The 13,414-nt window shown below is 38.0% G+C and overlaps 1 protein-coding gene across 2 annotated transcripts in view; it reads left to right on the forward strand.

Moving 5' to 3' along the window:
• The window catches only part of UNC80 (unc-80 homolog (C. elegans)), a 251,121-nt gene that overhangs the window by 179,938 nt on the left and 57,769 nt on the right, over nucleotides 1-13,414 (forward strand). For both annotated transcript variants that reach the window (XM_011966529.1, XM_011966530.1), the window contains exons 36-43: nucleotides 1,582-1,682; nucleotides 2,680-2,766; nucleotides 5,509-5,692; nucleotides 7,410-7,504; nucleotides 8,546-8,635; nucleotides 9,232-9,333; nucleotides 11,181-11,361; nucleotides 12,778-13,046. In XM_011966529.1, coding sequence (XP_011821919.1) covers nucleotides 1,582-1,682; nucleotides 2,680-2,766; nucleotides 5,509-5,692; nucleotides 7,410-7,504; nucleotides 8,546-8,635; nucleotides 9,232-9,333; nucleotides 11,181-11,361; nucleotides 12,778-13,046 — 1,109 coding nt within the window. The remainder of the gene's footprint in view (nucleotides 1-1,581; nucleotides 1,683-2,679; nucleotides 2,767-5,508; nucleotides 5,693-7,409; nucleotides 7,505-8,545; nucleotides 8,636-9,231; nucleotides 9,334-11,180; nucleotides 11,362-12,777; nucleotides 13,047-13,414) is intronic.

Here is a 13,414-nt window from a genome sequence, read left to right on the forward strand (position 1 = left end):
ATCGCACCACTGCACTTCAGCCTGGGCAACAGAGTGAGACTCCATCTCAAAAAAATAAAATAAAATAAAATAATGCACGTAAGTATATGTTTCATGTATGTGAAAGGACGTACTCCAAACTGTTAATAATTGTTTCTGTGATGAGTGGACTTCCCAGTCTTATTTTTCTCCTTGCGTTTTTTTGTATTTTTCATGTTTTAAGCATGAAACTGCCTTACTTAAGCAATGAAAATAAAAATAATATGAACATTTTGAAGTTTTAATTGATACATAATGTACATATTTATGGGGTACAGTGATATTTCAATACCTGTATACAATGTGTAATGATCAAATCATGGTAATTAGCATATCCTTCACCTCAAATAGCATTTCTTTGTGTTAGGAACACTCACAATTCTCTCTTCTAGCTATTTGAGAATATAGAATAAATTACTGTTACCTATAGTCACCCTCCAGTGCTAAAGAACACTGAAACTTATTCCTGCTATCTAGCTGTAATTTCGTATCCATTGACCAACCTTTCCCATGCCTCCCTCCTGCCTCCCCTTCCTAGTCTCTAGTTAGCACTATTCTACTCTCTACTTCTGAGAGATCAACTTATTTAGCTTCTACAAAGAGTGAAAACATGCAGTATTTATTTTTCTGTGCCTGGCTTATTTCACATGTAAAGATATTTTTGTAATCAATTTCAACGTGAGAAAAACTCACACCTATTTTAATTAGTTGTAGAGACACATGAAAGCTACAGCTCTGGATTTATTTTTTGTTAATATTATGTATATGTCCTTTAACTTTAATTGCATGGTTTGTTTCTGAATCAAAAATTGGTATCATTTATTTGAAATAATTTTATGCTAAATTCTGTATTCCTACTTTTGAAAACCAATGGATTTGGGAAACACGTTCAAACTAAAGACCATTCGGTGTTTACTGGCCCTCTTTTTTACCCACCTGCTTTCTTAGTCTGGGCACTTCTAGACAATCTTAGCCTGACCACTTTCCCCACGGAAATAGCACTTTCTTTCTCATTAGGATTAATTATTTATTCTTAAGACTTCCTCATTAGAAGTGAGAACCTAATTGTTACTGGCTCAACTACTTTATCTTGCTGAAGGAGATACTGTTTGAAGTATTCATGTGGACAGAAAAAAAAAAAATCCCTAATTCATATGCATTCTAAACCAAAACATATTTTCAAAAACCAAATAGTCCTTCACAGTTTCTCCATAAAATAAATAATAAAATATGACTTCAATTTAATAAGTGCTTACTACTGCTATTATTGGGGTGATTTCCACAACAAAGACAATTGCATATATTCACAGAGATATTCTTTGCAAAAGCATTGCTGATACCTGAAGACAACTCCTACACTTTTTGGTAACCTGTTCTTTACATATGAAAATGTTCAGAGACAACAACGAAGAGAACAAATATCTACCTTTCAAAAGAGAAAAGAGTTCACAGAGCCTTTTTAAGGCAAAAAGGAGATACTAAAGCTTGTAAATTGTCAAATACTTTATCTCATAGACTTATCTCCATTTAAGACAAATGTTCAACTTTCTTTCTCTTCTGAAGTGAGTGCTGTGGCTCAACAAGTCTTATGGAACTGTCTAATTGAAGATCCATCAACGGTTCTTCGACATTTTCTGGAAAAACTGACCATCAGCAATAGACAAGTAAATTCCTCTTCCTTTTTAGTGTAGCTCTGTGGCTACAAGTGTGAACACTGTTAAAATCATGCAAAGAACTTTGTAGTGCAGTGCATGCAACTCAATGCCCTCCAATACACAGCCAATAAGTACTTTTTAAATAATGATAATGATGAGCAATACTTAATTGCTGTTTTCTTTTTAATTTCTCCATTAATTCATGCTTCCATATGTGTATGTTACATTGCTAGTGAGGATCCTAAAATACTGCAAGATTAAATTAAGTATAATGTTCCTACTATTGAGTACTTTCATTGAATTCTGATTGCTTGGCAGTCTGATACAGGTATGATTATTAGAATATGTTAAAATTTTTCATTAACCAAAGTCCTGATTTGTCAGACCACCCTGTAAGAATAATATGCCAAATAAAAGTAGTTTTTCAAGCAATGGCAAAATACAGCGATGATTAAAAATTATTTGTTCATTTATATGCTATAGTCATATTCACTGGAAGGTTAAGTTTAGTTTCTGAAAGGTAAAGTTAATTACAGACATTTCAATCTATTCTCTCGTAACCTCTCTTTTTCTCTTTGACTCAAAATCTAGAAAGCAGAATTAGGAAGTTCACAAAAACCTGGTTTGTTTAATGATTTTTCAACATAGGTCTTCCTCACATTCCCATCATATCAGGCTACCATGGCCAATAGAGTTAACTAAATATACAACTTTCCTGTGACTTGCCTGTGACCTACACACACAGTGTCAATTTAAAAAGAACAAAGTCGTTTGCTGCTCAGTGATTTTTAAGTGTTAGCTCCTAGGAGAAAGGTGTTCCAGATGGTTTAAATACTACTTAACAAGTATCACCTATACTGTATGAAAATCTTGAACATAATTAAAATCAATATGTGGGCAAAAGTAAGAAAAATCCCTCCCCCAATCCCGAATTTTCAAGAAGTTAATTTTATTTTCTACAGCATGGCAGCTGAAGGAAACATTAAAAATTCCGTTCTTCTTTCAGGATGAGTTAATGTACATGCTGCGCAAACTTCTCTTGAATATTGGAGACTTTCCTGCTCAGACATCTCACATCCTATTCAACTATTTGGTGAGTTATAAATGTTCATTTCCAATTACGAAGCAGCATTATGAAGAAAAGGTCTTAGGAGATTTTTTTTCAATAAATTTCCATTAATTATGTCACTAAAGGCGAATTCTGGTCAACTAAATTCACCTACGCTTCCCTATACTTTCTGTGTAGGGAAGCCCCTGCCTGGCATACTCTTTGGCATATGGAGGGCAGTCAATAGAAATGTCAGTTTCCTCTCTGTCTTCCTTTAGCAATATATAACTTCCTTATGTTTGTTCTTTATTTTGGTTTTCTGTTGTGAAAACATGTGTTCTTTTAGTATTTTTTCCTCTTTTCCTATCTGTGTTTAAACACACACACACACACACACACACACACACACAGATGCAACTGTTGTCCTAGATGGAAAGTTTCTGTGTATGTATTTTTCCATGGCAGCTATATATGACAGTTTTAACTGCCCTCGCAGTTCTTTCCTGATCCTCTGAGACTTACCAATTTCTTCACATTCTTTTTGTAAACACCAAATGAATATGCAGTTTGGGGACTAAAACCTGATGACTACTGCTTGAAACTGCCCCTTAATCCAGGCAGACCAATAGCCAAATTAGTGTCTGTGCTGTGCATACTCCTTCAGTTATCCATATGCATATGCATCCCTAGCAGGGTGATAAATTTAACTCACACCACAACCCCCATGTGCAGAGAACATTTGTAATTCCTTTCTCTTGTCTAAGACTAATTTGGTCATCTTCCCCCTGAGTGTCTACTTGCTGGTTGCCAAGGGAAAAAATAATGAATAAATGCCCAATCCAGATTTAAGTTCAGACCGGTACCAAAACATAAACAGTACTTTTTGGTGGTTTTCAGTCTCTCTTGGATAAAAATGCATAGTCTCTAGGAATTCTCCCTCCTTTCCACTGCTTTTGTCTCTATAGCTATGTGGAGTTGGGTAGAATAAAGACCTTCGTTCCACATCTTACCCCTTGCATTTTATCTGAGTCGTTCGTTTGTGAGACCATGTTCTTTGACTGGTTGCTGGATGGGCACAAACTCAAGTCCATGGCTACTGTCACTCAAAGCCTGTCTGCTCCTGGAAGTGTTTGCTGGGAGATTCAACCTCCCCTCAGCTTCTTTGGGTGCTTTAGACCCCTTGAGTTCTTGCCATGAGTCCCATATGGCTCTAACATAGGAAGTCCACCAGCTACAGCAACCCGCTCAGTGACAACAGCCTATGGCCGTTCTATCTGGAAAGCTTTCCAGCCAAACATCCACTACTTCTGGGTTCTGTCTACACCATACAAAAACCAAAGGTGGATTTGGAAAGCGAAATGTTAGGGCCTCCCTCGGTTTAAGTGTGTGCCCTGCTAAAATTTACACTGCATCCAGGTTGGTATGGAAGGAGCCCAAACAGGGACTGGAGGCGAGAGTGCTTTCAGTGTTTCTTTCGCTTGTCCGTGTACCTGCCTCTTCCCCCAGGTCACTGAATAGGAGAAATGCTTGCCCAGACCATTGCTCTCCTCCATTCTTTAGCTCCGCAACAAAAATATTTTTAAAAGACCTTGATGCCCAGATAGTTTTAAAAGAAGTAAATCTCCAAATGCTCAACTTACAGATACGCACTAACACTTGTTGAGTAAATCTGCCATCTCAACCATTATTCTAGCGCACACAAGGAAGACCCACCCCATCATCCCAGAGCTTGCCAGGCTGCACTGACAGGCATGTAGGTTGGAGAAAGAATCTGTATTCTATGTTATTAATAGTTTTAAGAAATCGATTTTTCTGATTGATCAATGCACTTTAACCCATAGGACTTTCTATCTGGTCCTATGTTTTATAAATTTCTATTAAGGGTGAGAGTTGGCCCTCCTTAGGGTGTCCAGCATTTAGAACACCAAAACAAATTAGGTTTGCAACTCTGATTCTTTCAACATAACTAGAAAGTTTTCCAGGACTACAAAATTTTTGAAGAAACAGTGGCTAAAACACACAAGAAAAAAAAGTACACTATTTCTTTCTGAATATTTGCACGTTATTGAATAAGATAATTGAAACTTATTTCATCAACTATTCCAATTATAGTCAGTCATCATCTTATTTCAATGTATAGAATGCTGAACATATTCTACCTCCTATTAATAAAAAATAAATTTCGAATGAGACATGTTAGATGTCAACTTTAAAAAGTGCAAAAGGGCACACAGTTTTTCAAAATTACATTAGAAGGTATGCAAACAACCCAGCTGGTAAAATAATGTGCACAACAAACCTCATGACATATTTACCTGTGTAACAAACCTGCACATGTACCCCTAAATTTAAAAACAAAAAAAAGAAGACACACAAAAATTTTGAAGTTCACCTACTTAGCCAAGCAGAGTGCTCTTAGCTTTGAGACTATTAGACATAATCCAAGCTGCTAATAGTGCTTGGGCAAACTTCATATACAGATGAATTTTGGATGGCCTAAGTACCTAGCTACCAAGTGACATGATGCCTGGGTGGGGAGCGGGGGGAATGGTCTGCTTTTTTCTTAAGAATTCACCATTTTAGGGATATATGAAAATGTACAGCAGCCTGTGTGGTCAGTTTTCCAGTTATGCCCTCTCCTGGTAACGTTGAAAGTGTTACAGAAGCATTTGAACGGAGAATACGAAGGCACAGAAGATCGAGTTTAAAACAAGAAAAGCTAAGGAAATGAGAATGTGAGCTCAGGATTATTGTGGCTTTGTGAATTCTTCTTATCCTGACTTCTAGGTAGGATTAATCATGTACTTTGTGCGGACCCCCTGCGAGTGGGGGATGGATGCCATTTCAGCCACTCTGACATTCCTGTGGGAGGTGGTGGGTTACGTGGAGGGCCTCTTCTTCAAGGATCTCAAGCAGACAATGAAGAAGGAGCAGTGCGAGGTGAAGCTCCTGGTGACCGCTTCAATGCCAGGTAAGCCACTAGTACTTTTTAGTAACATAACTTAAAAAAAAAAAATTATAAATAGTCCTTTGAAAGACTAAGAGGCTCGTTCATTCATGAGAAAATTTTCAGAGTCCTAGCCCGCAGTATTAGTGCTTCAAAGAATTTTTGTTTAATATAATCAGAGGAAATACAATAGACCCTTTAAAAAGTCAGCGGTTGCCAGCTGAAAAGGGAGACTCAAAACTGAGATCCGCATGAATCAGTCCTTGAAGGGCTGCCAAGGTTGAAGATTTATTTAAGTCTATCGCAGAGAGCCAGCTGAACTGAAAGCTTTTTTGAGTGAATTTTTGGCAGTGCAAGGAGAATAATATTGTTTGTATGGCATGGACTCCAGTTCTTTGTAAACTCCATGAGAGAAGGGCTTTATGAAAAATTGGAAAAGGGGAAAGCAGGAAGAAGGAGCATTACAAAAGAACATGAAGCGTGATGTAAACTCAAGATACGGTTCCTTTTCACTTCAGATAGCTTGTTTTGCCTTAAGACAAAGATTTTGACAATCCCTTTATCCTTGTGCAGTGACTAAGAAAATTTGAGATGATACATGTATTGAATAAAAGTGAAAGACAGAATTATGTAGAGATGAGAACACAGGTTCTCGCAGCAAAGAAGCCTGTGTTTAAATCATAGCACTGCCATTTATTAGTCACATAACTAGTATTAACTGTGAAGAAGTACATCATTTCTCAAAGCTTTCTTGCCTTGTGTATAAAATAGGGATATAATTCATACTTCACGATTGTGAGGAATAAATGAGTTGAGATATGTGAAATACTTGCTGCCACACCTGGCTTATGATAAGCATTCAATAAATGATAATTGTGTATGTATACGTTCTGTAGATTATCCAAAAAAAGTAATCAGTTTTTATTATAGCGAAGAAACTCCTATTTTTAACATACTTAAAGACAACTCACTAAAAGTCAATGTATATCATAATGTTCACAAAGATTTGTAATTTAATGAATGAAGTAGAATAAATATTGTCTGAATCAGCCAAGAAGAATACAGAAAATGTAGCTTTAAGCTACATTTCAAGTAGTTGTTTTGGTTTTGCTAATATCTCTGTCTATATTTTCTTAACCTTTATTGCCTGGTCACCTCATCTAGAAAACAGGGATGTATTACTTGTTGCAATGCTTGAGGTTTGAAGTCTAACTCTTCCACTAAATAAATATTTCTCTTAAGTTATTCCATTTCTCTTTTTCCTCATTTGTAAGATAAAAATCATAATGCCCACATCATGGAGTTGCTGTGAGATTTAAATACAATTATGCATGTAAAAGACAGGTAGAAGTATTGGGAACTTGGCCGAGCGTGGTGGTTCACTCCTGTAATCCCTGCACTTTGGGAGGCTGAGGCGGGTGAATTGCTTGAGGTCAGGAGTTTGAGACCAGCCTGGGCAACATGGCGAAACCCTGTCTCTACTAAAAATAAACCTTTTTAAAAAGTATTGAGAACTCCATACCTATCACTTTTAATAAGTGAATATATTTAAAATATATATGTATTAATATTAAACTTCCAGATAAAAAATAAATAAATAAATATATATGTAACTATGAATTAAGTATTGTAATTAACAGTAAAAACATCAGATTATTGTTAATATTTTAATACTTTATGCTTTGAAATACAAATTTTCCTATAGCAAAAGTCAGTTTATTATTCTTTTTATCTTTCGTAGGTACTAAAACCTTGGTAGTTCATGGACAGAATGAGTGCGATATCCCAACCCAGTTACCAGTCCATGAAGACACTCAGTTTGAAGCCCTGTTGAAGGTAGGAATGACTTTTAACAGAAATAATTTTTTTAAGGACAATGCTATGGCCACCTCATTGAAGATTCATTTTAGAAGAAAATGGCATTTTTCTATCCTTCAATGGATGTTTATGCATTTCTTTACTCTTCTAAAATCTGCCCCACTATTATTCCCTTATGCTATTTCCTTCCATAATTTTCCCCACTTCTACTGACTTTAGTCAGTAAACTGTCAGTAATCTGATTTTCAGGAACACAGTTCTGGGCCCAGATGTAAGTAGAAGAGACCTCTGGAAAAAAATCAACTTTTCCAAACTCATGCATCTTATTTCAGTGGAAAGGGTCATTACTGCTCCTTTTGGCTTCACTCAGACATCTCCAGAGAATTTCTAAGGCCCAACTTCAACAACTACTCCATTTCTATACTCATGATGAATGGTGGGATAGCAGGAAGGCAAACAGAGTACATTCAAACGCTGCCTTCACCACAACCAGTGTGACCTAAATCAAGTGATAGGACTTCTCTAGTCTCAGTTTCATTTTCAACAGTACTGAGATACTGGTTCAGGTTATACAAGTTATCTATACCTAGTATATACTATATAATGTGCACAGTGCATGATAGTTTATATTATTCCTAAATGTTTCTCTAAACATGTTTTCTTCCTGATGCTGAGGCCAGTAGGTGCCACTGTTCCTCCACAGTCCATCACTCAGTCTGATTTATAATCGTATATCTTGGACACTATGAGAGCAGATGGTTTATATCACATTATCAGTCTTTATGGTACCATTCTTTGGATAACTCTGTGTGGGTATATATGCAGCCATGGTGTGTGTGTGTGTGTATACATATATACACACACACATATCTAGTGTATACAGTTTATATAAGACACACACATATCTAATGTATACAATTTATGTAACACATCAATATATATATATAATCCTCGTAAGAGGTTACCTTGTTTTTTCGAAATTTGTATCTGTCAGCTTACTACCTAGGACATAATATCTTCCTGGTAAACATTTAGTAAAATTTGTTGCTATTGTTCTAGGAGTGTCTGGAGTTTTTTAACATCCCAGAATCCCAGTCAACACATTATTTTCTTATGGATAAACGATGGAACCTTATCCACTACAATAAGGTAAGACACCAGTAATGACATCCCTGTTGAGTTGTGCCAAAGACTTATCATGCCTACCTGAGGGTGGCTCATAATCAGGGAGGCATCGCTTCTTAGAAGGTAATAGTATGACCACCTGGGTCACACCATCTTACTATCAGTGGGGCTTTTGACTGGCAACTTCACCTTTCTACCCTTTGGTTTTCTTTTGTGTAAAATGAAGGTAATGATAATGGTATCCATGCTAGAGCAGTTGTAATAGTTAAATGAGATAAGCTAGATAAGACACTTAGTTATTGATCATTATTACATGAAAAATTACGTTGCCCTTATAATACCTGTGTGTGTCTATTTGGAATTTGAATGCTGTTTTGCATCTCTGTTCTACCATGTTAAACATGACCATGCTGACCTGATCAAATGAGCAGAAGGGGCCTCAGGATGCTTGCTGACATCACTTTACAGTGGTCTTCCAAAGAGTTGTTTAGTACACTACCTTTAGCTGCTTTTTTCCTGGCATAGCATCCTAGTACTTAGACCTTTGGGTAAAGAAGAAATGAGAATAAATGTTTAATCTTTTGAACTCTTTTTTTTTTCTCTTTGTGTAATTCACACAGACCTATGTTCGAGATATTTATCCTTTCCGGAGGTCGGTGTCTCCCCAGCTGAACCTTGTACATATGCATCCGGAGAAGGGACAGGAACTCATTCAGAAACAGGTGTCTGACCACGTCAGTTTTATTTCATGGTTTTGTCATGTTGTTGGAGTAGATATCTGTTCATATATTGCCAACTTTGAGATTCTATGATTCCATTATGACCCTCTCTGGAGACCATAGTTGGCCCTTACTCAATAAATTGTTCCCCCAAATAGTATAAGATTTACAAATTGGATCATTGCTTAAAGGTGTTAAGAAACACTCACTTGGAGTAGTGTAATGATGAATTATTGAGTATAAACAATAGAAATATTCTAATTTATTTACCTATTATTTTCTAAATGTAGATTTTCATTTCACATTCTGTAAAATTGGATTGGAAATACACATAATGTAATTATGTAAGTTATCCCAGTGGTTTACACTAGCTGGCTACAAAGTAAAAGGGGTCACTCTAGTATGCCTGAAAAAGAAAAGCATTAAACTAAAGTTCAAAGATTTGGACTGCATCCCAGTTCTGCCTCTGACCGGGGATCTGACCTTGGGCATGTTATTAATTTATCTTGAAACAGGAAGAGATATAGTCTAGCAGCTGTACTTAGGTTTAAGGTTGAAGAACAGAATAATATTCACATCTAATCTCAAATCAGACTTTGAGCTTAAGGAAAGTCACTATTCTGCATGCAAAATATAACTTTAGTACACAATTCTAAAAATGATACAATTTTAATATTGCATATTTATTGCATTCGTTGTTTAAATAAAATCTTTAAAGAATTTCAGGATATTTGATCATTTCAATTTTCTGTACATATCAAGGATAATAATTTGGCATCAAAATATCCAAAAACATCTTCATGAAATGAGTGAGAATGGCATAGAATTAGACCACTTAAGTAATTAAAAATATAGCTACCACTAACTACCTACATTCTATTTAAAAGAAAGAAAATAACTGAATGTGTTGCAAGGTGTGAGATGTTGGGCAAAACTGTTACATCTTAAATATAAACAATTTCTAAAACAATTCTCCCCAAATTACCCCAGCCCATGATTTTAGGATAAGATAATTAAAACCCTAATCAGTAATGGTGCTTCCCTAGTGTCTCTCTCTCTCTGTCTCCCCCTCTCCCTGTGTGTGTGTGTGTGTGTGTGAGTGTGTGTGTTCATCATGTTTAAGAACAAGTTGTCAAAGAATGCCATCAAATGGAGTTCTTGCTGTCATGTACACTTCAAGTTAGAGCCTTTAGACTTCTAAGTTCCTCAGGGAGATTATAATATGGAGGCCTATGAGTCTAGCTCAGAAGTTTCCTCAGTAGCTACTCACTGCATATAAACTTCCTAATCATCAACAGAAAAGGACCTGAGAACCAAAGGTGCCCTTTAAACTCGGAGCACCAATCAAGGACCCATGAGCTTCTGTCCCAAGATAGGTTTTTCCTGGATCTCACATCAGTCTTTGTTTTTTTAAAAGACAAACCCGGAACTCTCAGGAAACAGCTTAAGGCATTGGTGGCAATGGTAGAAGCAATTGTAACTGACTGACGGGCTCCCTGTTAGTGAAGGTCTTCCATATTATAGCATCCAAACAAATGGGCTCTATTTAATATTGAACTATTCTTGACAATGCTTGCCTTATGCTCCTCTCCAGCCTAAAACTCCATAAGGAACATTTCCTACATTTCCTTCTGTAAAGCAGGCAGAAGGAAGTGAGAGGCAATTAAGTATTGTTTGCTCTTTCTTCTGATAAAGGAAAAAAAACACATGTCTCCCTCTTTTCACTTTTCCCCTTTTCCCACTTTATCAACCCAGTTTGCCATTAAAGGTTTTTCCTTCAGTTTCTTCTGTCTATAAATCTGGAGTTTCTAATTCTCCTTTTTGTCTGCTCCTGCTTTTATTTTTTCCAGGTGTTCACCCGGAAGCTGGAAGAAGTAGGGCGGGTATTGTTTCTCATCTCCCTAACCCAGAAGATCCCCACAGCCCACAAACAGTCCCATGTCTCCATGCTTCAGGAAGACCTCCTCCGCCTGCCCTCATTCCCTCGAAGTGCTATTGATGCTGAGTTTTCACTCTTCAGTGATCCTCAAGGTATCAAACAAAGAAACATTGCCTCTCTGGGGCTTTTTCTAACGCACTTGTTTTGTTCTCAAATGGAGAGCATCCGAATCAGCAGAGGGTGCCGTAAAACCAGTGGCTCTCAGACCTGAGTGTGCACAAGAGACCCCTGGAGGACTTGTTGAAACACAGATTTTTGGGCCCCGCCCTCCACCTCTGCGTTTCAGGATGGGGCCCAAGAGTTTGCATTTCTAATAAGTTCTCAGGTGATGCTGATGCTGCTATCCCAAGCACCCTATTTTGAGAACCACTGCTCTAAGCTAATCATCAACAGTTGAAGCGTGGGTAGGATGGTGTTGTTGGGGTAGGAGAATACTTGACTAAACAAGGACCAGATATTTGTGTGAAGTTCAAAAAGAGGCAAAACTCATTTAGAATGATAGAAATCAGAATGGTGGTTGCCTCTGGATTTGGAGGAAATGAATTTCCTGGAAAGGGGCAGAAGGGTGATGAAAATTGTCTGTATGTTGATTGAATGTTGCTTACATGAGTGCATAGTGCATATTTTTGTCAAAATTCAATGAACTCCACATTTAAAATCTCTGCATTTTACTCTAAATAATGCCTCAATTGAGAGAAAGAGACATAGACACAGAAAGAGACCCACTTTGGAGCCTTGCTCTGTTACTCGGCTATTAATTTGAGACAATTAAATTAGCATCCCTGTGCTTTATCGCCCTCATCCAGACGCTTCAGACAGGCTGGGCAAAATGACTCATGCCTGTAATCCCAGCCCTTTGGGAGGCCCAGGCGGGCAGATCACTTGTGGTCAGGAGTTCGAGACTAGCCTGGCCAACATGGCGAAACCCTGTCTCTACTAAAAATACAAAAAAATAAATTAGCTGGGTATGGTGGCAGGCACCTGTAATCCCAGCTACTCAGGGATCTGAAGCATGAGAATCACATGAACCCAGGAGATGGAGGTTACAGTGAGCCAAGATTTGCGCCACTGCACTCCAGACTGGGTGACAGAGTGAGACTCCATCTCCAAAAAAAAAAAAAAAAAAAGCTTCAGCTTCAGCAGGAGTAGATAGAGCTGTAGCCTCTGACCATTAATTAAAAGATCAAGCAGCAGTCCCATCCCTGCCATTTTCTAGCTGAAATAATTTATTTTTCTCCAACTGACAGCTTATTTAGCAGTAAAACACTGCCAATGCCTGCTCTGCCTTACCCACAGTTAGTTAAGAGGTGATGATGAAAGTCCACGGAGAAACAGGAAGTGCTGTATTAAGGCCGGTAATATTGTGCTGAAAAACATTTCAGCAGTAGATCTTCACATCCTGGAGCTGGAACAAACGGAGAACAGCAGCACCTTGGGTTTGATCACCTCCCAGGCTGACAGGATTGGTGTGGGGCTAATTCTGTCTCTGCTGTTTCATGTTCTCACAGCTGGAAAGGAACTGTTTGGCCTCGACACTCTTCAGAAAAGCTTGTGGATCCAGCTCCTGGAGGAAATGTTCCTGGGCATGCCGAGCGAGTTTCCATGGGGAGACGAAATCATGCTTTTCCTCAATGTTTTTAACGGGGCTCTGATCCTCCACCCAGAAGACAGTGCCCTGCTCAGGCAGTACGCTGCCACCGTCATCAATACCGCGGTGCACTTCAACCACCTCTTCTCTCTCAGCGGCTACCAGTGGATTCTCCCCACCATGCTGCAGGTGCCCAGAACCTCGTCTCCTAACCAGAAAATTAACATGAGTACTGCTTATATCTAGCTGCTCACCTAGATCTATACTGAAACTTTTTAATGATGGAGTTATTATCTTCTTTTGTGACAACAGAAGGCAACAAATGAAATCCCCCCATAAATTTGCAAGAGTTCACAATATTCCTTTCTACTCTGAGAGCCCCAGACTTGGGATATTTCCCATTTAGTCTAGGACAGTGATTCTTAAGTTGTACTCCCTGGGCCAGCAGCATCAGCATCAACTGGAAACTTGTTGGAAATGTACATTCTAGCCAGGTGTAGTGGCTCACACCTGTAATGCCAGTGCTTTGGGAGGCCAAGGTGGGAGAATCTCTTGAA

Source organism: Mandrillus leucophaeus, unplaced genomic scaffold (genome assembly GCF_000951045.1).
Source record: "Mandrillus leucophaeus isolate KB7577 unplaced genomic scaffold, Mleu.le_1.0 Scaffold763, whole genome shotgun sequence".
NCBI classification, from domain to species: domain Eukaryota; kingdom Metazoa; phylum Chordata; class Mammalia; order Primates; family Cercopithecidae; genus Mandrillus; species Mandrillus leucophaeus.